The following is a 23,683-nucleotide window of genomic DNA, read 5'->3' on the forward strand; positions in this document are numbered from 1 at the left end:
CACCAAAACCACATAGAACACCTCTGGCCAATGGCATTCAGGTAGGAAGCACCTCCCAGGGGTTCTCAGGATTATGTGCAATTTCCAGTGAGTTTCCTGTGATTCCACCTCACCAGCTCTGTTACAGATTACTCATGGCGTATCTTACAGAGTCAAGAATCTGTGATTTAGGTAATGGTCATTTTAAATTTTGATCTTGTGAAGGTGGGGGGCAGGACAGGAGTGTGGGGAGAAATGTTAGTGTAAAATATTTATTAAGAAACGTTTAAGGAGGGCACCTGGGTGGCTCAGTTGGTTGGGCATCTGTCTTCGGCTCAGGTCATGATCCCGGGGTCGTGGGATCGAGTCCTGCATTGGGCTCCCCTGCTCAGCGGGGAGTCTGCTTCTCCTTCTGCACCCCTCTCTCACAAATATAAATAAATCTTTAAAAAAAAGAGAAAAGCTTAAGGAAGAATACAAAATATGTACCCTAATTCCTCCACATAGATTACATCTGTTCCTATTTAAAATAAATACAAGGAATACTTTGTATAGAATTATGAAATTCAAGTGATACAGGAAGGCAAAAAATGAAAAGGGAAGGCTTCTCTACCTTGGACAATCACTGTTAATATGTTCTTGTGATTTTTTTTTAAAGAACTGTTTCATGCTTGTGTGTTTGTGCTCACACACATAGATCTTCTTAAAAAAATAAAGAAGTCATTACAGACTTGCATATGGTTTTTTCCTCTTTTACTGAGATACAGTTGACATATAATAATGTATTAGTTTTAGGAGTACAACATAGTGATTCGATACTTGTATATATATATTGCAAAATGATCACCACAATAAGTGTAGTTAACATCTGTCACCACACAGTTACACATTTTTTTCTTATGATTTGAACTTCTAAGATCTGCTGTATTAGTGACTTACTAATATACAATACAGTACTGTTAACTTTAGTCACCATATACAGTACAGTACTGTTAACTTTAGTCACCATGCTGTACATCATATCCCCAGGACTTATTTGTTTTACAACAGAAATTTTGTACCTTTTGACCACCTTCCCTCATTTTACCCACCTTTGCCCCAACCTCTGGCAACCAACAGTCTGTTTGGCTCTTTCTCAAGCAGCAAATCCTAGAGCTCCTTCCATACATACAAGGTCTACCGATGTACTATGGAGGGCACCTGGGTGGCTCAGTTGGTTGGGCGTCTACCTTCAGCTCGGGTCATGATCCCGGAGTCCTGGGATGGAGCCTGGAGTTGGGGTCTCTGCTCAGCAAGTGGTTCAATTCAATTCCCCCTCTCCCTCTACTCCTCCCCTACTCGTGCTCTCTCTCTCGCTCACTCTCTCTCTCAAATAAAGAAATAAAAGCTTAAAAAAACAAATGGCTATGTAATCATCATGGTAATAATTAGCATTTATTGAACACTTGCAATGAGCCAGTGCTGTTCTAAGTGCTGTAGATACATTACCTCATTTAATCTTCACAAAAATCCTCTGAGATAGGACCTGCCACTGCTTCTATTTTACAAATGAAGCAACATTGCCCAGAGAGACTGAGCAAGAAATTTAAATTCCTTGTGTGTGATCCCAAACCCATGCTCTGACCCCCACAAAATTCTGTTCCCCTTCACAGTTTGTGGGAGAGCTGGGTGTTATCATTATTTACAGCTTTCATGCATTCTACTCCTTGATTGTTTTCGGTTTCCCCTAAAATGTGCTGTTAATCTCACACTCCAGGCCATGACCTCTCGAGCTCTGTGTTTTATTGGAGTTCTCTTAATGTTGTCTTTCTCCTATTAAAAGAGCTAGGGAATAACTAAGAAAAGTAAAACAATAATGGTGAAGATTTTCAAAATTTTTCCCAAGAATGACTGCCAGGGCTTGATTTTTTGGCCCAGAAAAGAGAGTGTCTATAATTTTTATTGCATGGTGTACATACTAAAAGAAATCTTTAGCAACTGCTCTTCTCGCCTATAGGGGAGGCAGGTCCTAGTTGTTCTTTTCGGATCCCACACAGAAACACTGAGACTGTACTGGTCTCCTCTGCCTGCCCTGCCACACAATGACTGTGTCCCAGAATGAAAGGGGGGGCCAAGAAAGCCCTCGACCCGTGGGCTAGTGGGCCATGGGCTGTTCCTTTCTTTCTTTTCTTCATATCAGGTCATTGTGTCTCCCCAGACTGAGCTCCAGATTGAAATGTGGCCTGTAGCTCAACTAACACACAAGTCAGAGGGTAGGGTATGGGATGCTCTATGAATTTGTGGCACATGCACTGATGAGGGCAGATTTCGGAGATGTGTGTTGGCAAGAACAGCTGTATACTGGGGATTTATGTTTTGGCTTTTGTGGAGAAAGAAGGAAACAGCACAGCAAGGCCAGCCAGCCTTTTGGCTCCTGTCTTGCAAGAACATAAGCAGCGAACTAGTTTGGATCAAGAGTCAAGAAAAAAGGTAATAGAAAATGCAAGCTCCCCAATTTTTTCCCTTGGTCAGCAAAATGACAGGATGCTCCCGCCGTCTGTGTGTCCTGGCTGACCCTGTGTTCCTGGCCCCCGCAGTTACAGTTTACCATTTAGATCCATTTAGCAGAAAAAGATCCTGTCTTGTGGTAAAAATGCAGGCTTGGCATATGCCGGGACTCTGGGGACTCATTCTGAAATATACTGACCTCTTTCTGGGAGAGGGTAGGGCACAAAACAGGGACTCTGGGCGATTTGCCAGCGTGTTTCCATGCGCGTCGTGTACTCGGGGGAGTCGGTTTTGTGCCACTGTGGGCAAGGTGCCAGGCTGACAGGTAGGAAACCAGAGTTTGAAATTAGCTGCTAAGGTCATATGGTTGGGTCATGGAGAAGCAGAAGTTTGTGCTCTGAGTTCAGAGAAGGTCTGCAATATCTTTCTTGATCTCCGGAGTTGTCCAAACCACTAAGTGAAGAAACATACTTCCTTTGGCTCATCTGACCAAATTACTATCTGTAAACTCTTGGCCTGGTTGCCTCAGTTGAGCTGCAATCTTCCTGCCTGGTTGAGAGAGAATCCAGCGGGGGACGTGGGGACAGAGGATCATTGGTCTCCAGAGTCAAAACATGAGCAGGCATAGGGTCCAAATTGAAGCCAGAATGATGATTTCACTGCTGTCTTTCCTTGCACATCCTCTTTCCTAGCACATTTATTTTTCTTTCAAGTTTATTTTTTTTAAATTATTTATTTATTTATGTAATCTCTATCCCCAACGTGGGGCTTGAACTCATGACCCCAAGATCAGGAATTGCACGCTTTTGTGACTGAGCCAACCAGGAACCCCTCTTTTCTCTCTGTTTTTAAAAAACAGTCAGTGGTATTTTCGTAACGCTAGAGTATGGAAATGAACATTCGCTGGTAAATTAGAGGTTGCTCATCGCTTTCTGTAACTTAGGTTCTGAGTGCATGCATTGTGGTGATGCCTGTGGCCCACAGTGTGGACGAAATATGCTCACGTGTAAAACGTGGCCAAGTGAGCACTCTTGGTGCTTTGGCCAGAGGCAGACGGACTTCATTGGCAGGGCCTGAACATCAGGCTGTGGAGATCTTTTCCAGGCTTCACATGTTGACTTTTTCTAGGTAGGAGAAATCGTTATTTTGATGTACCATTCTCCAGCCACTGGGGTGGAGCAGGATGTAGTAAAAAATACCTGTGGCAGAAACTGACTTCAGCTAGTGCCTGTAAAAAAACAGTGTGTGTGACAAGTGACAAAGAAGTGAAGGGGTCAAGTTAAGAGGGGCTTGGTAATGATGTAACGTGACCAGGGCTTATCTAGAAAGTCCTTACAACTCTTTCCCTGGGGCGGGGTGTGTGTGTGTGCGTGTGTGTGCACGTGAAGCTTCAGATGGGGAGCCCGCTGCCGGGCTACCTTAGGCGGTTCCCATATGTACCAACGCCTCAGGAAGACAGGGAGCATCCTGGGGTCACTAGCAGCCCTGGGCATGGTGTCTCTGGGCGGCTTCCTTCCTTCTCCCTTCTGAGGGAGTGAAAAGATGGCCGTCCCCAGCTTCCACCTCATGTGACGCAGTAGTAGCTTCCGGGAGCTTCATCTCTCTGTGTTTCCTGGCCTCTGTGTGGAAGGACACACTGAGAGTCCCTTCCCTAGTGCTTGCTCGCAGTTATTAGAAGTCTCTCTGCAGCGCCAGTGAGGCTTTTTTGATGAACAGAAACGTGAAATCAGTTCGCCAGCTTCGGCGTCCCGTAGATTTCTGGGCTTTGATGGCATGGTATTGAGAAGATCCTAACTGACATGTCATTCTTTTAAAATTGCGTTTATGTATACGTTTTATATGTTGTGTAATATCTTAGTACAGTAGCACATGTACACAGGTTGTAAGTAGACACACACTTGTTAGAGGATGCACGCAATGGTTTCAGTGTTGGTGTATGAAGCTCCAACATGCACTGATGCCCTTATATCATCGTGAACAGGAAGGTGGCCAGCGCTGTGGGATTGTCCCGTTGTCTGTACTTATTTGTATTAAATTATTTTTTAATATCAAAGTTAACCAAAGTTGTTTATAAGTTACAAACTGTTACTTCACTTTGAGATTTCTTAGCTCTGGACTTTTTCCTCCCCAGTGTTTGGAAGTACCACATGCTGAGATCCTATATGTTTTTGTGGACATCCTAGGACTCAGATGTCGCCTGAAGATGGGTTAGTGATAGGGAAAGAAAGTACCGGGAGACAGAGGCTGGAATTGGCCTTACCCCATTCCACTGTGAATTGCGCTATGCCTCAAGTTCTCTACCCATAAGATGGGAATAATGACCTCAGAGTCACCATGAAGGTCAAATGCAATAATAAATCTGAGTCTGCTCTATGAACCACAGAGCCTTTAGAATGTAGATTAAGGTAAAGAGAGGCCATTGTTTTAGCTTCTCATGAACTTTTGACAAAGGGCATATTCTCACACATCATGCCTGAGGGGAATTGTGGGGTGCCAAGGAACTCACCACTGGATCTGAGCAGTCATACCCCTGGGTGGGCCAGAGATTGTTCCCACGTATGGTGTACCACTGCTTGTCTCTGTGTCATGAAATTAAAGACAAAAGTCCACCTCTTCTGGGCTGTTAAGGCCTTGAGGTCTGCCTCCATTTCTTGTTCCCATATGTGTAACCTGTGCATTTATGGAATAAGAGATATCCTATTGAGGGGTGTCTGGGTGGCTCAGTTGGTTGGGCATCTGCCTTTGGCTCAGATCCTGATCCAGGAGTCCTGGGATAAAGCCCCGAGCTGGGTTCCCTGCTGAGCAGGGAGTCTGCTTCTCCCTTTGCCCCTCACCCCGCTCGTGCTCTCTCTCAAATAAATAAATAATATCTTTAAAAAAAAAGAGAGAGAGAGATCCTATTGAATCTCCAGTGCCTGACACAGTGCCAGGTACGGCTTAGGCATGCAGGATATGCTTAGTGTAGAAGAGAAATGATCATCATGCCTCTCTGCATCTCTGGGGCTTGTCAGAGGATTGGGAGCCCAGACGGTGTTCATCAAGAGGCAATAGGGTTGGGATGTCCAGCTTAACAGAGTCTAACTTAACAAAATGTCAACTGTCATCATTGTCATTATGAATAACATGATTGGCATTATTAAAGCTCACTGACACTGTGATTTAGAACTTGGAAGCCCAGAAGCTCCATTTTTGCCTTGATGTCTTTAACTGTCTTCCATTTAATTTTCCCTTAGTCACCATTTTCGTGGGTGACGCCAATTTCAGCTTACCTGGATGAGTGCACTGACTTTTTAGGGCAGGCTCAATTCAGTGCCCTTCAACTTAACCTCTGTCAGTGGGAACTCCTTTTTTTTTTCTTCTTTTAAGATTTTGTTTATTTGACAGAGAGAAAGAGAGAGAGCACAAGAAGGGGGAGTGGCAGGCAGAGGGAGAAGGAGAAGCAGGCTCCCTGCTGAGCAGGGAGCCCCACGTGGGGCTTGATCCCAGGACCCTGGGATCATGACCTGAGCCGAATGCAGATGCTTAACTGACTGAGCCACCCAGGTGTCCCCAGTGGGAGCTTCTTATTCTCTGGCAAGGTTTTAGATTAATTTTCCATGCTGGAGGGGTCGCAGGTGTTTTTTTAGACCAGGGTTGTACCGTAGCATTAAGGACATGAGGTTGGCTCCATAATTTAATATCCAGCACAGAAGCGAAGAGCCGATCTGCAGTCACTTGCTTTCTTCTTGACCTTCAGCTGGTCTTTGGCTGGGGGGCAGTTGAGGACACGGTGTAGGAGAGCATACTGCATTCAGAGTATATTTCCATGGCTTTACTGCTTATTATCAACATAACGCCTATTCAGGTTGTTCCTGGGAAATTTGTCCACATCTGAGTGTCTGTCTTTATCCGTAGGCTCACTCACTTTCTCTCATTTGGACAATAAAAGAACAGAAGTGCATTTTTGATCTTGGGGGCTTGGGCAATGGTGGGGAGGTGGGGGTTTCTGCTGACTTCTGCTTGGAGGCTGCAATGTGCAATGGATTCTTCAGGCATCTGTGATGTAGGCAGTTTTGTGTTTCCTGGTCAGATTCTTAAACTAAATATAATATTTAGCATTTATATCCAAAGAGCATAGACCAAAAGTGAGGGTGGTAGTAATTCATTGATGACTTTTATTTGTATTTCGTAAAGTCTCTTAATCACGTCCATAATGTGAGATGACATGAAACCAGAATTCTAAACCATAAGAAAGTCAGGCTATCGTGGTAGTGATGGGGGATGTTTCTGCTCACACTTCAGAGGCCAACTCCCCTTCCTCTGACACACTCCCTTCCTTTCTTGCAAGTGCCTTTCCTGGTGCTAGTGTGCTAATCATCGAGTCTAGGCCTTGATATAGTTGACCTTCATAAGTATAGGATGATTCCTAATGCATCATGGGTCAAGACGACTACTTCGTTGGAACCGTGATAGAGTATGGAAGGTGGGTCAATTGTGAGCAGACGGTCATCTCCCCGGCTTGCTCTTTACGCAGCCTGCAAGTGTGCATGCGTCTCGTTTGATTAAGTCACACGTGCTGTCAGCTAGTATCTTGATGAAGGGATCACTACAGGTAGCTCTATTACACCGAATCTCAGGTGATCTGAGAAGCGTTGAGTGTTCGTTCACTTGAGTGAGGTGGCTGAAGATGCCAACTTTTCAAGGTGACTCTAGTCGGGATGTATGAACTGTTTCTTTTGTCTGCCCCGCAGAACTGAGCATAGAGTACAGGCCAAGCTCTTGTAGAGTCTTAGCAGCAACATGGTAGGCTTTGGCCGCCATCACCTATGATGGCACCTAGTAGGTGCTCATTAAAAATGCGGCCGATGAAAGAGCAGCCTTTTAAATGGCCTTTGTTTCCTCCTTTGGTTCCCTCTGATCCCCTTAAAGCTCCACAACTGGGTGGATTTTATTTGTTCCCACTGTTCTCAGACAAGTTCTGGACTCCTTAAGCAAGGTAGAACAATGTCCTTGGCCTGTGGGTGTTCTGGGGTCTGTTCTGATTGAGTGACGTTCTTTGTGCTGGTGGTTAAATCATCCTGACATTGCTCCTGCTGGCCTCACCTCTCACTAGCCTGTGAAACATTTGTTTGCATTCTCCTGCTTCTGTTTCTAGGTGCTTCTTCCTGGTGGGTGTATCAGCGTTAATTAGGGTTCCTTCAGGGAAGCAGAGCTACTGTGTTATGGGAAAGGATTCATTGCACTTGTCACACTTGACACCAGTGTGGGCGGAGGGACAAGGGGAGGTCTGGAAGAAGGAGCTTGAAAATCAGCGGAAACCCCTCAAACCAGAGAAGTACCAGCATGGCGGTCCGGAGGGGGGGGCTGTCATGGAAGCTCTGAGAGGCTGACACAGGCAATAGCAAGTGGCCTGCAGAGGGGTGGGGTAGCTAGCTGTCTATGGACAGCTGCTGCCTCTCGCCTGTATCTGGAGGGAGGCCTGGGGCCACAGTTTGGAGAGGAGATGAATACGGAAGTGGGCTCTACTGGGAACCTCTTTCTACCTGTGTGTGAAGACCTTCAGTAGTGTAACAGCAATTCTCGACTCCCTGCAAATTGCCCTTTTGGCCAATTCTTTTTTTTTTTTTTAAAGATTTTATTTATTTATTCAACAGAGATAGAGACAGCCAGCGAGAGAGGGAACACAAGCAGGGGGAGTGGGAGAGGAAGAAGCAGGCTCATAGCAGAAGAGCCTGATGTGGGGCTCGATCCCAGATCGCCGGGATCACGCCCTGAGCTGAAGGCAGACGCTTAACCGCTGTGCCACCCAGGCTCCCCCCTTTTGGCCAATTCTAACCCAGAACCGTATGGAGGAAGGGATCCTGGGAACTGTCTCCCTGCTTTAGCCAAGTTGAAGTAGGATAATCCGGGATGCTGCACAGCAGGCCGGTGTTGCAGAGCCTGTGTGGGCATGTATGCATGTGTGCATGCTTTTGTATGCTTGTGTACGCACGTGCGTGTGTGGGTGTATGGTGCATGTCTCACATGCACACATGTGCTTCAGATCCCCTGCAGAGGAATGTGTGAGAATATTAGAAGTGGGGACATAGAGCCTCTGGATTAGACAGCTTCTTTAAGCTTCTGACTGGGTTCCAGTCAGAGCGGGATTGGCAGGAGAGGGCAGTGGAAGGGGCAGAAGGGGCATCTGTTAGTCTCTGGGCTCTCCATCCACATGGTCATGGGGAGCTGCTGACATCTTTGCCTCACAGAGGAAAAAACCCCCCAAACCTCCACCAAATTCAATTCTTGGACAGACTTTCTTTCACCTCTTGCTCTGCTCCTGTTGGTAGAATTCAGCTCCCTCACCTCTCTTCCTCTGTTCTCCAGTCCTGCTCTCTGCCTTGCCCAGCTAATACATCCTTTTGGTTTCAGATTTAATGTCCCTGCCTCCACAAAGCCTCCTGGATCTCTCAAACATAGGTTAGATGTCCTTTTGTTTCCTCATCAAAGCACTTACCACGCACCGTATGTGATACTCTCCAGTTGACTTGTCTCTTCTTCCCTGGACCAGGAGTTCTGTGGGGGTAGGGACATAGGATCTTGCTGGGATTTATCAGCAAGCACCATTTCTTCCCTTCTTGATGTCATATGAGTGATAAGTGCTGGCCTTTCTGATTCCAAGTTCTAAGCTGTGTGTGTGAGCATGCGTGAGTGTGTGTGTGTGTGTGTGTGTGTGTGTGTGTGTGTGTGTGTGAATGGTTCATCCATTCCCCTGTGGGGATGAGCAGTTGACCACTGCTGCTAGGACCTCCGCTCTGACAGTGCAGCACGGAGGGCGGGACCTGAGGACAGTGTACCTTACAACATCTTCACAGTTCACCAGATCGCCTTGGTGGGTGGGAACAGGAAACAAGGCCGTAGAAGATTCAGCAGAACTGATCTTGAGATCAAGCAGTGTGTGGATTTGAGATGGACAAGCAGTGGTAGCTTTGTTCTTTCTAGGTTTTGGACCCACTGTTGCCTTGAACACAGACATTCAGAGATGGGGAGGGGTGTAGCCTGAAACATAGACGCTCAGCTTTCAGAATGGGAAGGAGTCAGAGGGCATCTGTGGATTCAGCAGATCTTATGAGTATTTAGGTCATAAGTAACAGTGAGGATCTGATGAGGGACCTTCTCACCAGAAAACACTTACCTACCCGCAAAAGTAATGTGTGATTTTGGGGGTGTCAGATGCCTGACACCCATGACTCATCCTGCAGAGGGGTGACAGGAGTGAAGAGGCAATGTGCTTGCCTGGGGTCAAGCGGCTGGGGGGGACAGAAGAGAGGCTTGCTCTTTCAGTTCATAGCTGTGCCCCAGCCGAACTGCAGCTTGACTTTTGCCTGGTTATGGCAGTGGGGGAAGTAATGTGAGGCCATCAGATTCTAACAAGGGCACAGGGTCCTGGCTGGTCCTCGGGTGCTGTGGCTGTGATGTGCTCTGATGTATTGACATGTCCGCTATTAGGATCGTGTGTGTGTGTGTGTGTGTGTGAGAGAGAGAGAGAGAGAGAGAGAGAGAGAGAGAGAGAGAAACCCCCCGGCTAGAGAGGGGAGGCTGTGGTGAGAAAGGGGGAGCATCACAGGGAGCTCCCTGATAAGCACCTTCGTTCGTGGGGCTGTTGGGCAGGCACACTGTTGAATCATCATTCACCTTGCCTTTTGTCTAAGACTTTGCCATTGCACATTTTCACCAGAGAGATTTAGGATTGATTTAATGAGCTGTTCTTTAGAACAGTCTTGAGGTGGAATAATAGGATTCTCTCAAGTCCAGAGATGAGGAAATGAGCTCCCGGGATGGGTCCTTCGCACTTCCTTTCTCCCTCAGTCTTCCCACTCTCCAGCACCAACCATCCAGGCCGTGGTCTGACTGCTGGGTGGGAGGACATTCCTATGCGTCCCCTGAACTGTCTTGTCATGGCTCCTAAGGACCACAGTGAGGGTGCGTGGATGGGGGAGGAGGAGAAGAACCGAAACAGCTCCCGCCCCACGCGCTGCTGTTGGCGTCTGTGCTGACTCACTGTGTGGAAATGATACTGAATGAAGGAGAATGTTTCTAATGAGGTGAAAAGGCACTTAATAAAACAGTGCAACCCTGCACAGGGAGCCGTGTGAGCGGTTCCTCAGAGCAACTCTGGAATGTCTGTAATGAGATCTTAAAAGCAAATTCTGAAATCCTCAGGTCTTTGCTTTCTGATCTTGCATGCTGTGATCTTTTCCCTCGAGGTTTACCCTTAAGATTGAATTATTGCTTTACATTGTAGCTCTTTATCTACCATAACTGTATTTGCTGACTTTGGGTTGATTTTCAGTGCTTAAGTCACTCTAAAATAGGTTTTGTCGGTTAAAGTCACTTAATATCTTTCCTCTCTCACGGGCCTGAGAGTAGGCTCCTGGAGGAGGACTCGGAATCTCTGCTCTTGGGGCAGAGTCTCGTGAGTTCCATACGGCTTTGCCGTCATCATGTGTCCCGGCCACCCCCTATTTCTGACCCTGCCCTCAGCTTTCACTTCCCACTCTGCAAGGGAAGCATAACTCTACTTCATTAGGGTTGTTGCACGGATGAAATAAAATTGGTTCCGAGTCAGTGCTTAATACATGTTGTCTGTTACATCTGTCTTAGTTATCCACTGCTGTGTAACAAGTTGCACCAAAATTTAACAGCTTAAGACACCATGCACTTACTGTCTCATCGTTTTGTGGGTCAGGAATCTGGGCGCAGCTTCACTGGTCCTCCAGCTCAGGGTCGCTTACGAGGCTGCAATCAGGTGTCAGCTGGGGCTGCAGTCACCTTGGAACGGGACGGGGGCAGGGTCTGCTTCCAAGCTCCCTCAGTGGTTTCTGGCAGCCCGCAGTTGCTGAGACCCCCTGTAGATGTGCTCGGAGGCTTTGGTGGCAGTTGGTTTTGCCGGTGTCGTGGTCCGCCCATGAATGGCGGCTTGCTTCCTCAGAGCTGGCAGGTGAGAGGGGGCCAGCAGGAATATCAGAAAGAGGGCAATCAGTTTTTACAACCTAACCTCGGGAGTGATACTCATTTTTTTCATATTCTGTTTTTTAAAAGCAAGTCATTAGGTTCAGGCCACATGCACGCAGGGAACCAAATACTGGGAGATGGGGTGGGGTGGATCATTGGGAACCATTTTAGAAGCTGGCTACTATAATTATGATCATTGCTTATCCTTATTTGCGAGCTCTGCAAATCAGGAACAATGAATATTTAGTGTTTTGTAAGAAAAATTCCAGAATATAATAAAATCTGAGGTTTGGTGCTTGATGCCTGTTGTAGGCCAGGTATTTCATGAAATCAGTGGATTTTCCCTCTATGAAGAGGGAGCCTATGTCTTTGTCATTTGTCCAGTGACCCGCCTTGCCCACCCGAGAGCCCACACGTAGGATGCTTGTGAGGAAAGAAAAGTGGCCAAAGAACGGTTGGTTCCTTGGGCAAGAAGTACAATTTAAGTAAAAAATTGTGTTAGCTTTTTTGTTTTTAAGAGGTTAAGGTCACACCTGCTAAGATTCATGAGATAAACTGAAATCTCTGCTTAGCTGCAGAGTCGGTACATGAGGACAGACTGCTCTCTGAGAAATGCCAAGAAGCAGTGGGGCTGTTGTAAGAATAACGAAAGTAAAGGAGCTAGGGAACTGCCCTTCCTCTTTTAAAGAGGGTCTTCCTTCTTCAACTTATCTGCGAAGGACTTCCTTAAGAGCTGGGGAAGGAGAGGGACGGAGCTCCTGGTATTCCTCTTTCCTCATTCCTGCTACGTCTGTGTCTTTGGCTTCCCTGCGACTCCAAGGACGTTGCCACCAGCTGGGCTGAGAGGCACTCATGGGGCCAGAAGTTCCATGCCTGAAAGATTTCGAAACTTCAGAACTCCCCAGCTCTGCCAACTCTGGAACAATGAGAGGCAAATAAACATAACCACAGTAGAAAGCGGATGGAGTTTTAAATATCATAAATATTTTCTTCCTAGCATTGGTTTCTCTGGGGCTGGATGATGTCTCAGAAGCATGACCATCTCTTCTTTTTAAACACTTACCTAAGAGTCACGGAAGATCTGGGGTGGGGTCTTAGCCTCGACATCCATGTCCTTGGACAGGTTGCTGCTATGAAATGAGGATGCTGAGACTTAATCAGACATGACGAGAGATCTGAGGAGACAAGGCAGTTTAACCTTTCCACAGACAACAGAAACAGACCCACAGAGGATGTGGATAGTGGAATTATCAGACGTGGACTTTAAAATATGTAAAATATAAATATGTCTACTATGCTCAAGCAAGAGTCATGATTTTAAAATTTGGCAAGCAATTAAAAACCATAAAAAAGAAAATTTTACAACAGAAAAAATACAATGATTGATGTCAGGGAATCAATAGATGGGGTTACCATCATGTTAGATACATTGGTAGAAAGAACTAGAAATTAGATCAGAAGATCTCCTACCTGAAACTCAGACAAAATATGGAAAACAGGGAAAAGAATATAAGAGAGATATAAGATAAGGTGAAAAAGTTTAATGCGAGCATATCTGGAATCCCAGAAGGAGAGAAGAGATATAATACAGCAGAAGCAATACTCAAAGAGATAATAAGTGTTTGGAAACGCCCAGCTTGGTGCCTGGAACTTTTTATGTGTTCAGTAAATGTCAGTTTTTCTTATTGCCCATATTACTATTTTGCTCAGTCCTGCTCCTATGAAAGATTTGTGCTGTTGGCAATATTGCTGGAGTCCAAATCTGCTAGACCATTTGTTCAACAAAGATCTTTGTAGTCTCCCAGGGCATTCTGCTTGCGCTGAAAGCCTGAGCATCTGGTTCTCACTGGCTAAAATCCCCGGTTTGAAATTAGAGTAAGTTTTCCCATGGAAACAATAAGTTACCCTATAGATACAAACAGAGATCAGGCTCCTCCATTGTAGAGTGCTATAGTTCAGCGGCGAATTTGGGAAATAATCATTATTTATTTACAGCAGAAAAATGCTCTCTGAATTTCAAATGATTAGCCAGCAAATGCAGTGTTTGAAAATGGTCAATGATCATTCATTTGATGTATTCGCGATTGCCTGGACAGTGACCTCTTGTGATCACTCTAACCTCCTGTCTTTGATTCCTTTGTGAAGTTTAAGTCTGAGTGTAAGTGTCCAGACTGCAGGAATTGGGCTTAATTTTCTTGTGGCCTGTCTTTGCATATTGCTGACTGCACAGGCACTGAATAGACGAGTGGATGTGTGATGGATGCACGCCTTCGGGAGAGAGATGGTTTGGCCGGTAATGTGTGGGGAAAGGGATGTGTGAACCTTCATGATGCTTTTACTAATTGTAGGACCATAGACCGTGGTTTCCTTACATGGGAAATGTGGACAATGCCTTCTGTCCTCCGCTTTACAAAGGGCTGTTGTGAGGACCCAGTAAGAGAGAGTAAGTGAATACATGTGTCTCTGTTCCCTTTGGAGCCATTTAATTATCTCCTTCTTGTGGCTTTCATGCTCCTTGTTCCTGCTAATTTCTTTTTATTACCTAGGAGGATATTTTTACATCTCTCCTGGTCACTTTTTGCACCCAAACAATAACCTGTTATTCTCTGCATGTGAGCTTCACATTATTCTCATGTACATCTAGACAATTGTGGACCTTTCCAAGCTTTGTTCATTAGTGCCCAAGGGGCATTGATCTAATGTATAAATTCACTTATGCTATCGGGGCGCCTGGGTGGCTCAGTTAAGCGTCTGCCATCAGCTCAGGTCATGATCCTGGGGTCCTGAGCCCCATGTCCGTCCAGCTCCCTGCTCAGCAGGGAGCCTGCTTCTCCCTCTGCCCCTCCCCCGATCATGCTGTCTCTCTTTGTCAAGTAAATAAATAAAATCTTTTTAAAAAATTCACTTATGCTATTTACATGCGTAGAATAATGTCTGTAAGCATTTTCGTCCCCATGAGTTAGATAGAGAAAATAGTTCAGTGACTCTCAGACTCGTGGCAGAACCCACCTTTTTCTTTATGAGACAATTCAGTTTTCTTTTGTCATATATGTAGTTAGCTTCCCTTTGTAAATGGATTTTGAGACGTTTGTTATCATGCACACCACTGACATGTTTCAAAATAACCACGACAGAGCTACAGCAAAGTTGCTTGTGGGAATGCTCAGGGGCTTTTAATTTATATTGTTATTTTCCTCAAATAATTTTGTGGTGTGCTTTCCTAAATGCAGTGGGATGCCTATCGTTGGATTTTCTTGCATTGCTAGTTCAAAATTTTCCCAGAAAGTAGCATGGAGGCTGAAATTTACTCTGTTTGGATGGAGGTCTCACACCACCAAAGGAAATCTTGTAGAATGTGTGATAATAAAACAAGCATATTATAGACTTGAGTTTAATGATATTTGTTGCTTTTATGGCACTATTTTTTTCTTTTGGTAGTGGTAACTGTGATTTATAAATATCGAACTCTCTTCATTTTGGTGCCAAAGATATTTAGGGCTCACAGGCAAACAGGCCCATTAAGTCTGTAATTCCAATAAGCCTTTAAATGTCATCCAGGAACAAAGTACTTCAGTTCTCCTGTGGAAAGGGTGTTGCAGAGACAGAACCGAAGTGATGCATGGGAGCTCTCTGCGGAGCTTACTGGAAGCTCTGGGGGTGATGTGCAGTGTTTTGACCTTGAGTGCTTAGTCTGGCCAATTCAGGTTCCTCAGAAGCAGGGGCCTGACTGTGTGGTTGGGGTATTTTGCCCATTGCTTTGTCATAAATCCCATGCAGAGGAGTGGAATGAGGGCGTGTATCCTCTGCCCCTCAGCCAAAGCTTTAGAAAAATACTTGGTGGGTTAAAATGGAATTTGTGCCGCCTTTCTGCGGGGTTTCTTTGGAATTAGGTGCAGACCGCAGAGCTTCGAGGATTGGGATATGCTTGAGAGAGCATATTCCTTTGTGTCAATTCCCGTTCTGCTTTCTCTTCGGGGTGGATCCAGGGTTTGGGGAAGGACAGGTGGTGCCATCGAGGAGTCCTGGCAGGGATGGCGGGGACCTGGCCAGCTGACACAGGGCATGGTGGTGAGGCCCTGGGCCAGGTGCCCTACAGCCGCAGGAAATGGAAATTGTCTCCTCCATGACCTCATCTCTTCAGCAGCAGCACTTGCTTCCTCTAGACGTTTCTTCCCCATCTGCCCCAAAGTGGAACCAATAAGCAGGCACACACAACACTGCCCCAAATCCCTAGTCACTGTTTTCTGGATTTGCCTGCAGTTTGTCCCCACAAGGTCATCTCATGCATATGGAGGGGCATGTCCACTGTCATTGAAGAGACCTTTGCTCCACTGGGTCAGACTCTACGGTGCTGTCGGCTTCCGGTACCTTTGGGGTCAAAAGATCAAGCCATTCGCCATCCCATGGTTCTGCCTGTTCCTCTCTGTATTATTTCTCTCCATCCATAAAATCTGGCTGGCCTCCACAGCTCTCCTAAATCCCTAACTTAACTCCCTATCAACGTGTAAGCATTTAAGACTTTTCAGAAGTGTGTAAGGCTCAAAGTCTAAACACTTAACTAAATGGATGACTGAAAAAAAACAAATAAATGCAAAAACCCCCTTGCCATGTGGGTTCTCTCTGATTCCTAGACTAGAGACAGATGCTGAAATGATCATTTCCATAGTTCACATAATGGGCAAATCATATTCTGCCTCTTTGACATATTGGTTGGCATGAAATTAAAGCTCAAGAGATTCTTGTCTGTACCACAAGTTATTTGATTTGTGGTGGCTTTTTGAGGCCATTTCTAATTTTTATAAATACTTCCATGAACTTTTTTGTGCTTATTTTTTTTTCTTCTTTTAACTACATTCCGAGGAATGGAATTTCTGAGTCTGTGATTCTTGGTCTAGCTTGTCATTTCCTTTCCGTAGGAAGCATGTTGGCTTATAACGCACTTTGTGAGTTTGGAGAGGAGGAGACGGTAGGAGCGTGTTGACTGTTGGGGAGAGTAGGGCAACGGTCGAGGATGGCCATTTGTGGAAAAACACATGGCTTGAGTCATACTGATGGTCTGCAGAGCTGGGTTGCAAAGATTTTGAGGCCCTTTTCAGGTTCAATAACATAACACATCCTTACTGATTAGTGATGTCTTCCATGAGAGCAGGAGGAGGTAGGGGTGGCATAATTGCCTAGGACCTACCGTTCTTTATGTTGAGAGGGAGGAACACCTCCTTGAAGCCTGTCACAGTCATCTAGGAGGGAATCAAGGGATGCCTTGCGTTTTATAGGACAACAGCTGCAATTTTGTGGTTTGTGATTTCAGAATCAGAGATTTACACTTGATTAACGAATGTTTGAACAGCAGAGATTGTCACATCAGAGTAAGAGCTGGTTCTCGGAGGACTGCATTAGTGGCCCCAGATAGTGACTTATATAGAAGGAATATCATTGAAGGTATCCATTTCCCTGTAAGTAGAAGGAACCGATCGCTTGGCCTCAGCGTGGGTCTGGTGCCAACCACACAAGTGAGAATACAAAGCACATTGATTACCCCCCGGGGATGATTCTGCTGAACTGTATTCCTGGTTTGTGGAATCAGAACTGGTTTTATTTTGTGCCTCCCCAGTAGCTGGTAGTATGTCCGCCTTTCACGACAGGCCAAACCCCAGCAGATCTCTTTTGAGGACACACGATGCTACAGTGGAACACAGTGAAACAAGAATACTAGTACTCCTTGGGAGTTCTAGAAAATGGACTTTTGGAGGAAGAAATTTACATTTGGCAGGGAGGTAGATTTAACCCGGTGAGAGCCTTAAGAGGATTTCACTGAACTCAGAACATTTAGGTTCTGACTCGACCAGCCAGCTGTGTGACCCTGAGGAAGTCCCCCGGCTTCCTCTTTTGAAGAACTAGGAGACTGGACAAGATGGGCTATGCTAGTCTCATAATCTTGTGCAACGGAAAAATATCTGCAGAGACGAGTTTCCTTCCGTCCCCGTAAATCCACTAAAAATAAAATAGCCTTTTAGAGAATGCTGGGCAGCTGCGGCCCCCCTCTCTTGTCGTCCTCTCTTTTCTCACAGACGCCGTCCTTCACCCAGGCGCTTTGGGCTTTTCCTGCTTGAACCCCGTGCGTTTCTGCGGGCGCGAGTCCTGACTCACCGGCGCTGCCCTCTTGTGTGTGTGTGTCACCGGCCGGCGAGGTCCCTGCAGGAAGGGGAGCTCACCAAGGCCGGTGAGTCCGGAAAAGCGGCCCGCTTCCCGGTGGCAGCCGGCTCCCTCACAATCCTTGAGCAGGGCCTTCCCCTGGTGGCCGGCGGGGGGACAGCAGTCGCCCCCGGAGGTCGTTTCTGGAACCTCGCACAGCCACCGGCCACAGATTATTTGAAGCAGTTCTTTGTTAAGAATATTGTCTCTCCTGAGACAGACTTCATCTTTGCCTCTCCTTTTTTTTTATTTTAATTTTTTTTCCTGTCAAATATATGAGAGAGAGAAAGAGAAACTTTGAGAGTGAAATGGTAAAAAGAAAAGAAACACGGAGCGTGTTTGGCTGAAGAATGCATTGTTCAGTCTAAATTTGAGCAGGCTTGCTGCTTTGTGCAGAAAAGCTGGTATTTTAAGCCCGAGTTGTCTGCAGAAGATGATGAGTAGAAAGGAATCATCTCCAGATGGCTTTTGAGTTTTTCAGCCTCAAGGGCATTTCGAGGATGGCCTTGCAGGATCTGTTGGGCTGCTTGGGGATGTGGAGCCAATGGTTCTGAGCGGAGCCCTCGAGTAGGGTGAAAGGAGCGCCCCGCAGTGTGCTTCCCAGAGCAGAGTCCTCATCCGGAGGTGCGCGGACCGCCAAGCCTGTGCACCAGGGGCCGTCCCTCGCAGAGAGTGAGCGCCATGGTGCCCACAGGGAAGGGCCTGGAGGGCTGCTGTGAGCTGGAGGCATTCCACAGGGCTGGGTGCCCCGGCTGGGAGGCAGGGGGAGCCTGGGTGTAAGCGAAAGGACACTGAAGAGGGCCAAAAAGGACAAAGCTCGGGAGGTGCGGGCTTGCCTGCCGAGCCCTGAGCAGACCGGCCCTGCCCGCCTGTGAGCGCGGGTACTCCCTCCGCCAGGCGCCTCTCTGGGCTGTGACCGGGGGTGGGAGGGGGTGGGGAGGTGGGGGGGGGGGTTGGCCTCTACGTCCTCTCGGTCTGGGACTGCCTGCTGGCCCAGGCGTGAGCCCGAGAGAGAGCATTCCTACACTGGGGACGAGAGGCCCCAGAGAGGGCCGGGGCAGGCGCTCACCTCAGCCCTGCCTTCCCATCTCGGCGACGGCTTCTGGGGCTGCACAGACCGCAGAGACGGATCATTTAGCATTTCTTGTGGGATGGTGAACTTGAGAGCTTCCTATGGGAGGAGTCGCACGCTATAAACTTGGTGACATAAAAATATGTAAAAGTACACAGCGGTCCCCCCCCTTGCCCACCGGGCCGTTCACAGAAAGCAGTTCGCCTTGCGAGAGCGAGTTTTCCTGCTCTTCAAGGGTGGGGCAGCACCATCCTTTGGTTTTCAGGTTCTCCGGAGGTTGCGTGGGTTAAAGGGTAAGGGCCCCTCATCTGTGGGGCCGGGGTGGGGCAGGGGAGTTCAAAGCAACGGAGATAAAACGAACTGAGTTGTGGGGTTTGGGGAACTGAGGCACATGAGCCGGAATCCATCCTGAAGGGTCAGCTCAGAAACAGCAGCCACATACTCATCTGGAATCTGAGAGCTGGCGTTTTGACTCTGTCACCACCTCTTTGAACTCTGCACGTCGATGTGCACGCTGCAGATGAACGGCCTTCGGTGCTTTTGGTCCGTTATGGCTCACGAGGGCCGCTCTCCGTGGGATAGGAGGGCTTCTGGAGAATGATGTTCTGATGAGTGTCACCAGCCGGGGCCCCTCTGGCTCCGCGTTTGCAGGAACTGTCCTCTGAGCACGGCGGGAGAGAAGGAGTAGAAATAATTGGCATTTCCAGTTGGTATTTCAAATCTAATTTTGTATTTCGGTGTAAAGAAAAGCAGATTTCTCTTTTTCAACATCTCCTCCTTGATCTTTGGGCTTTTAGACACCTTTAACAGAAGAGAACCACGTCACTCTTTTTTTTCTTCTTGGACTATGTCTTGTCTCCCTTTCACATATAGATCTCAAAACGTCACCCCGATCCTTGCCGATAAGCATGTGTCAAGGAGGACGTCTCTGTGTCAGTAGTCTGAATCCTGTGTCTCCTTGCCTTGCACCCCTCTTGGAAGAGCAGTGACTGGCAGCTGAGGCCAGTTGCTTTGTTCTAGTATGTTCTACTTCCTGGGCAGTCTCCTGACTTTACCGTATACCTCTCTTCCTTTGACATTTCCATTTCTACCATCATAATTTTAATTTCTAAGGTCAGTCTTATTCTCTGAATACTCTTCTAAAATAACATCCTGCTCTTTTGTGTGTGGGTATAAACATCTGGAATTTCTTAGCTGAGTGTTTATTTTTGATAGATGAAAATGTGTCCTGAAAGGTCTGTTAGCACGGGAGCTTGTGTTGTAGACTGGTGCAACGTGGCTTTTAGTTGGGGGACTCCACATGTCAGGATCGGCAGGATTTCCCCTCTTACCCAGAGGGGTCCCCACTTCTCTCTGGCTCCGCACAGGGCAACAGGGTCACACAGGCGCTCCCTGAGCTGCATCTCAAGGCCCCAAGCCCAGCCCCGTCTGATAGAGGTTTCCTGGAGACTCAACTTCCACCTCTTCCTGGAATGCAGGGAAGTCTGTCCTCTGGGTTTGTGGTCAGGGGCACCAAGAGTATGTTTCTGTGCAGCTTTCAACAGTTACTGCTGCTTTCAGCCTTGTTCTCCAATTCTTGATGTGTTCAGGGATTCTGTGGCATGAATTGTCTTGCTTCTGAGTGGCTCTCCTATCTGGTGGCCCTTAAGGCTCCACTTCTTTCTCAGTGACCACTAGGCCACATGCTTTTCTTTGACATCACTTGTCTGGTGTCTCGTCTCCTCTCTGTTTGACCTTGTGAATTTGTGTCTTTTATTCCTTAAGCCATTTGACAAGGGTGTTTGGAGGGAGTGGATAGAAATGCATGTATTTGATTTCCAATGTATAATGGACCTCTATCCTAATCAGCTTTAAAGAATTATTTAACAGAGAGAGCATTGAGATGAGACCTTTATATACTTAAGCAGAACTGGAGGTTATTATGAAGCTATTAGATTCTGAAGAGCAAATGTTAGAAATGCAGAGATTAGAACTCATAAGTCTTACAGGGTGAAACCTAGAGAAATAGATTATGTAGTTTTTGAGAGCTAAGGTTTTGAACAAAATCAGTTCTATCTCTACCAAAACAGTGCAGTGTGTTACCATACGTCTCCTCTAGACCCCTTCACATTTTTTTCGAATTTTTGGAAATAATATATTGTGAACATGTGAGTTCTAGGTTAATTATTGTATATATGTGGGCCATGTTTCTAAAGCCTTTTTTTACCGTACTGCTTTCCTTTCTATGAAAACAATACAGTTTCCTTTTAGAAAATCCTGGTAGGAAATAGAAGAAAATATCCTCCTCTCCTACTGCCTCCAACGAGAGATAACCTCTCCTGACGTCTGGCTCTGCGTTTATACTAGGTCAGAACTGATACCCTTGGTCTTCATGGCTGTGTCCTCATTCTTTTCCAGGATACTGGGGTTGGGAAATCAAGCATCGTGTGTCGATTTGTCCAGGATCACTTTGACCACAACATCAGCCCGACCATTGGGTAAGTTCCTGTATGTTTTTCTCGTTCACATTTCTTCCTTCCAAAGCACTCAGAGAGGTCGCTTTATGCCTGTGCCTTCAAGCAGTTTTCACCCCAGCCAGTGAGAATCAGTCCCAACTGTAAGGACTTTAAGAGAAATGCAGTGACTTTTAGGCAGGATGTCCGGGCTTACTGTCCCTGTCAATAATTCTTTTTTCCTAGCCAACTGTCCTCTTGGGCTTCAGCCTAAGACCATCTCCTTAATCTCTAAGAGCATTCCTCTGCAAATCATGCAGGCTTTATTTCCAGATGGAAGATGAGACACAGGACAAATCCCTGAAGGTCCCGCGTTAAGTTGCCTGCCAGTAAACCTGGAAACACTGTCCACTCACACAGCACAGTTGTCTACACAGTCTGTGGGGCAGATGGATTTTCCTTTCTGGATTAATCGAGTGTTAGCATTTCCATTCTTATGCTTGGGGAGGGGAGATAGATTGTTCACTTCTGAGACCCCAACCTTGAATATAGGAGCATTTTCCTATTCCATTTTCCCATTTCCTACAGATGTTTTTGCCAGATGTGCTTTGCTGTGCCATTTTGCAGGTGCTTTGCTTTTTCACTCTCTCAGAACTTGGCCTCACTACATTTTCTCCCTGAAGATATCATGCTCTTTGCAGAGAGCAAAGGTTTTGTTTCTTCAGAAGGGAAAGAATGTGCGTCTGTTTTAGGAACACTGTAGGATTGATGAGGACAGGGACTCTTGTCTCTATCACTTGTAAGTGGAGAAGATTCATCGCAGGGCGTAAGTAGATGCTCCAGCAGTTGGTTGGGAGGCCTTCGGTTGGAGTGGGGTAGATGAGAAAATCCACTGCATTTTGTAGTTTAAAAATGGCTTAAAGAAACATGTTCACAAAAATATGCATCAGGAACTGTGACTGCAAGCTAACTTGTTAAGTTAGTTGTGCCCATTTCATGGATGCTGGCAGAGGCCACATGACTCTTGGATCAGTCACAGGGGAAGTAGCAGCAGTTGGAGTATTCTCATTTTGTATTGGTTCCTGGAGCACTAATTTCCTGTAGAGTGACATGAAGAGGATCAGATGACATGCCAAGAGTTGGACAATTAACAAACTGAGCCCCCGAGGCGCCCTATCAGGGGCAGTTTTATTTATTTATTTATTAAAAAAATTTTATTTATTTATTTGAAAGAGAGAGAGCAGAGCCAGAGAGAGAGCACACGAAGGTGGAGGAGGGACAGAGGGAGAAGGAGAATCAGACTCCCTGCTGAGCAGGGAGCCCGATGTGAGACTCGATCCCAGGACCCTGGGGTCATGACCTGAGCTGAAGGCAGATGCTTAACCGACTGAGCCACCCAGGTGCCCAGGGACAGTTTTATAGATGAAATTCTTTTCACTCTTTTCTGTGACGTACTTTTATTTTCCTTAATTTTGCACTTTGTGTGTTTAATTAAAGCAAAACCCCTAAAAGTGATTAACTCTGAAGTGTGGTTTTAGAAAATAGAGGAGACTCATCTTCTCCGTTTTTAAACTTAAAAATATTCATTTTAAATAACAAATCTGTTTTCCTGTTGTAATGATTTTTCTAAACAAAAGACAATGCACGTTCTTACCATAAATTATGATAAGTGTTAAGCATGACTTTTACACATAGGTATAAGCATCATTGTGTCTATAATACGTAGATCATTTTAGTCACAATATCTTTGTCAAAGCAAGTCATAATGCCAGTCCAGATTCAAGGGAGGGGAAATAAATCCCACCTCATGGTGGGAGGGGTAACATTCAGAGAGGGAGCAGTATGGATCATTGGTACCCATTTTGGAGGCAGTCAGTCAAACCCTGTTGACCCTGCTTTGTCTAATAAATGCATTGTGGTGGTTTTGGGTTTTTTTAAAAATTATGTATTATATGAAAACTCTCTGTACTTTATCCTCATTTTTTTCTGTAAACCTAATACTTCTCTAAAAAAGACCATTAATTAAAAAATTATATATTCATTCCTCAAATTATAATGCTCATTATGAAAAGTTCAGACCATACATAAAAATGTAAAATAAAAATCGAAGTCAGAGGATTTTACTAGCTCTCTGATCCCATTTTCTTCAATTTGTATTACCAATATTTAGAGTCTAAACTGCATATCTAACATACTGTTTATAAGTATTTTCTGTGTATATGCAATTGTACAAATACATAATTTCTGAAACCAGAAATGGCATCACATTCTGACATGCCACAGCATGCATTCTCCATCCTCTGCCTTATTTTTCTTTCATGAATACAAATTTCTTAGAAGACAAATAAATGGTACACTTTACATACTGTCTGTATATTTCCTTGACAGAGTCAAGATTAAAGTCTAATTCTTCTGATTATAAAAGTTCATGTTCATTCTAAAAACAACCACAGAATTTATAAAAATTGGAATCATAGTACACATAGTTTTTTATCCTGTTTTCTTCTTAATATATTTAGAACATTTTCTTATAATATCACATAATCTT

The 23,683-nt window shown here is 45.7% G+C and overlaps 1 protein-coding gene across 1 annotated transcript in view; it reads left to right on the forward strand.

The window, feature by feature from the left end:
* The window catches only part of RAB31 (RAB31, member RAS oncogene family), a 126,548-nt gene that overhangs the window by 33,990 nt on the left and 68,875 nt on the right, over positions 1-23,683 (forward strand). Inside the window, exon 2 of the mRNA XM_026495985.4 lies at positions 21,101-21,180. Coding sequence (XP_026351770.1) covers positions 21,101-21,180 — 80 coding nt within the window. The remainder of the gene's footprint in view (positions 1-21,100; positions 21,181-23,683) is intronic.

The sequence above is a fragment of the Ursus arctos genome, unplaced genomic scaffold, assembly GCF_023065955.2.
Source record: "Ursus arctos isolate Adak ecotype North America unplaced genomic scaffold, UrsArc2.0 scaffold_17, whole genome shotgun sequence".
NCBI classification, from domain to species: domain Eukaryota; kingdom Metazoa; phylum Chordata; class Mammalia; order Carnivora; family Ursidae; genus Ursus; species Ursus arctos.